Raw genomic sequence first — 3,556 nt, 5'->3', positions numbered from 1 at the left:
TAGCAAAACGAGATTATAGGATTATGGTTAATTTAATTCAATTATAATCAAAATTACAACCCTATTATTTGCAAATAGAGAGAAGTAGAGGGACCAAAAAAAAAAGTAAGAGGGAGAAAAACATAAAATAAAATAAAATAAAATAAAATAAAATAAAAAGTAGGATTAGCTGAAAAATAAAAATCCTCTCCCTCCCACTCTTCAAAGGCTATTTCCAACTTTTATTCTCTCTTTTTCTTTCTTTTTAAAAGTTTTTTTTTTTTTTTTTTTTTTTTTTTATATTTTAAAATTGTAATCAAACTTCTATGACGACAATAATGGGTGGTGGAGGAGGACATGGCAATTTTGTAACATTATTATTGTCGACATTTGATGTCGTGTCGTTCCTTTGCATTTCGATGTCGTTTAATGATGATGTTGTCGTTTCTTCTTCTTCTTCTTCTTCTTCTTCTTCTTCTTCTTCAACCACTGTTGCCAATTTCCTCTTCTTCTTCTCAAGCTTCACTGGTTCAACAATGGCGGCCTCTTCTATCATTCCTTCATTTTCTTTGTAATCTCTGTATTTTCCCCATAGCACTAAGTACAGCCCCACCACCATTATAGCACCTCCAACAACACTAAACAACATACACAAAAAAAAAAAAAAAAACAAATCTTAAGTTCCGGTTCAAATGTTAACGGTTAGCTACGAGTTTAAAATTTTCAATTAGTTGTGTCGAGTTTTGATTTCGAAATCTACCAAACAATACCGTAATCGATCGAGTTAATGGGCTTTCCCTTTCGGGACGTGTCTATTAGGGAAAGGTTTCTACGTGCTTATAAAGGGTTTCGTCGCCTTCCCAACCAATGTGGGATTGTGGGATCTCACAGTCCACTCCTTTTAAGGCCCAGCATTCTCGCTGGCACTTGTTTCTTTCTCTAATCGATGTGAGACCCTGTCAATTCCACTCCCTTTGGGGCCTCGTTCCTTTCTCTAATCGATGTGGGACCCCGTCAAATCCACTCATTTTGAGGCCATCGTCCTTACTGGCACACCGCCTCGTGTCTTACCTCCTTCGGGGAACAACCTCCTCGCTGGCACATCACTCGGTGTCTGGCTCTAATACATTTTGTAGCGGTCCAGGCTCATCTCTAGCAGATATTGTTCTCTTTGGGTTTTCCCTTAAGGTTTTAAAATGCATCTACTTTATAAAAAGTGTTTTGTTCGCCTCCCTAATCAACTTGGGATTATGTGATCTCATAATTAAATTCGTTGAGGAATGACCATAAGTTTATAAGTAAGAAATATATCTCCATTAATAAAAGCCCTTTTGGAGAAGCAAGTAAACTAACCGTACGAGGTAAATGTTGTAGGTGAGCATGAAAGAGGCCATTATAGCAACAATGATCATGATGATAGGGGTAAAGGCTGTGACAAACACAGGGCCTCTCTTTTGCATAATCATCCCTTGGACATAGTAAGCTATGCTTGATGAAACTATTCCCTGAAAGTTCATTCAAATTAATTATTACTCATTTTTCTTTGCTATATATATATATATATATATATAAGAAGAGGTGGAAGATCTTACGGCATAAACAGCAGCGAGAAGATTCATGTCCCATCCAATGCTCCAAACAGAAGCTTTGTTTTCCATTACAAAGGTGACAGCCATGGATTGCAATGTCCCCAAGAAGCACACAAGGGTTGTAAGAGACAGATGGGCTGTGTAATTCTTCAATGTTATTGCCTGTAAAATATTACTCCAAATTTTACAACTTTTTCTATATATATATATATATGAACTAAGTTTATCTGACCGGATTGACGTGAGTCTAATACATAGACCGTTGAACTTGTAATTTAATGTCTAATATGTTTCTAAACTTTCAATTATGGAGACCTATTAAATATAAAATTAGAAAAATCTCGTTGGTTTGACAGATGAACTACATGGGAAGACCTCTAATCGATGTGGGTTTAATGCATCGGTCATTGAACTTGCAATTTAATATCTAATACGTTCCTAAACTTTCAATTATGGAGATCTATTAGATATAAAATTAGAAGAATCTCGTCGGTTTAACCGACAAACTAAGTGGAAAAACCTTATCTAATCGAGGGTCTAATACATCAGTCATTGAATTTGCAATTTAATGTCTAATATGTTCTTAAACTTGCAATTTTTGAGATCTATTAGACATAAGATTATTAGAATCTCGTTGGTTTGACCGACGAACTATATGGAAAGACCTTCCTTCTTTTGTTGATTTTCAACGAGCATTTTAGTAAAGTCAGAATTCTCTTCAATTTGGTTTAGGAAAACTTGTCGGTGACGGATTAGTGCATAGATAACGATCAAATATAAATAATTTGTACCTGAAGGATGAAGAAGAAAGCCCAAGAAAGATTGGCAAAGAGGAGGAGAATGGAACCCTTGAGCCAATGTTGATAAGTGGTTTGAAAGAGGTCAATCCCTTTGTATAAAGTCATCAAAATGGCTCCACCCACTGTCACCATTGTTCCCACCACCTTGGCTTGGCACCTCACTTTCTTCATCTCCAATTTCTCCATCCTTTAATTTTCATTTTCCAAAATAAATAAACTATTTTAATTTTTCATCTTTAATTTCCATCACTCCAAATATTAATATTACTTTATGTTCCCTTTTTTTCCCTCCTTTTTCAAGTCTTTTATTATTAACAACATGAAAGTTTTGCTTTTTCTTCACCTTTTAATGGGTTTGGTGGCATGTATGTATACTTAAAAATTCGTAATAAAAACTAACGGGAAAAGATCGTATTTTTTTCGATCGTATGTAAATATGTATACAAAAACTTTAAGGTAGATTTCAAAGGAAAGAAATCACTTATAAACATGATTTTGACATAAATTCATAAGAGTTGTGTTGATAAAGTTTAAAATAGAGATGAAAAATGTAAAACTCAATCGTAAGTTTAAGAATTCTTTTACGAGTTTAAAGCCAAAATAGTAATATCATACCTGCAAAGAAGAGCTAAAATTAATGTCATTGCCGGAAGCATATTGCTCATGGCACATGAAAAGGTAGGAGAAGTGAGCTTCAACCCAGCATAATAAAAGTTTTGATTCATCACTGGTCTGGAAAACAACGAGAACAAGTTCAACCAAACAACTCAAAAAGAAAAGAATTAATGAATAAAAATACACTCGAATTTACACTAACCCTAACAAACCCAGAAGGAAAATCTGCACGAACAGACGAAAACTAATCTTGGGTCTTACTTTCCTGACACGAAAATCCTTGTTAGTATATACGACGACCAAAATCACTTGTTTTAAAAGCATAAGTAATTGAAACGAACCTTTCGAAGAGAAAGGCGAACGGAGCGAGCACGATCGTGGCAAAGGCTTGGCGATAGGTGACGAGAACGTAATGGCTCATTCCATGGTTGAGAGCTACCTTAGTGATGATGTTCATCCCAGCATAGCCAAATTGGAGAGAGATCATAGCAATGTAAGGCTGTGCTCCCTCAACAAAATTGGCAATTCCACTTCTCTTTCCTTCCATTTTCTCCTTTTTTTTTTTTTTTTTTT

General features: G+C 35.1%; 1 protein-coding gene across 1 annotated transcript; it reads right to left on the bottom strand.

The window, feature by feature from the left end:
• Positions 1-227: 227 nt before the first annotated feature.
• Positions 228-3,550, bottom strand: LOC111467215 (WAT1-related protein At5g07050-like). The gene is made up of 7 exons (XM_023112042.1): positions 3,325-3,550; positions 3,186-3,248; positions 2,984-3,100; positions 2,360-2,555; positions 1,572-1,730; positions 1,333-1,484; positions 228-617 (listed from the first exon to the last, which is right to left on the bottom strand). The coding sequence occupies exons 1-7, from the start codon at positions 3,528-3,530 to the stop codon at positions 296-298; spliced, it is 1,215 nt and encodes a 404-aa protein (XP_022967810.1). The 5' UTR covers positions 3,531-3,550; the 3' UTR covers positions 228-295.
• Between the last annotated feature and the right edge of the window lie 6 nt (positions 3,551-3,556).

The sequence above is a fragment of the Cucurbita maxima genome, unplaced genomic scaffold (genome assembly GCF_002738345.1).
Source record: "Cucurbita maxima cultivar Rimu unplaced genomic scaffold, Cmax_1.0 Cma_Scf00033, whole genome shotgun sequence".
NCBI classification, from domain to species: Eukaryota; Viridiplantae; Streptophyta; class Magnoliopsida; order Cucurbitales; family Cucurbitaceae; genus Cucurbita; species Cucurbita maxima.
Note: the sequence above shows the minus strand (reverse complement) of the source record. Positions and strands in the feature narration are given on the sequence as shown.

What these genes read in the sequence shown, in the direction of transcription:
- LOC111467215 (XM_023112042.1), bottom strand. Translation starts at nt 3,530, where the DNA reads ATGGAAGGAAAGAGAAGTGGAATTGCCAATTTTGTTGAGGGAGCACAG. An exon ending in ATTTTAGCTCTTCTTTGCAG is followed by an intron (nt 2,556 to 2,983) that starts GTATGATATTAC and finishes TGAAAATTAAAG; the next exon opens with GATGGAGAAATTGGAGATGA. An exon ending in CTTTCTTCTTCATCCTTCAG is followed by an intron (nt 1,731 to 2,359) that starts GTACAAATTATT and finishes AATATTTTACAG; the next exon opens with GCAATAACATTGAAGAATTA.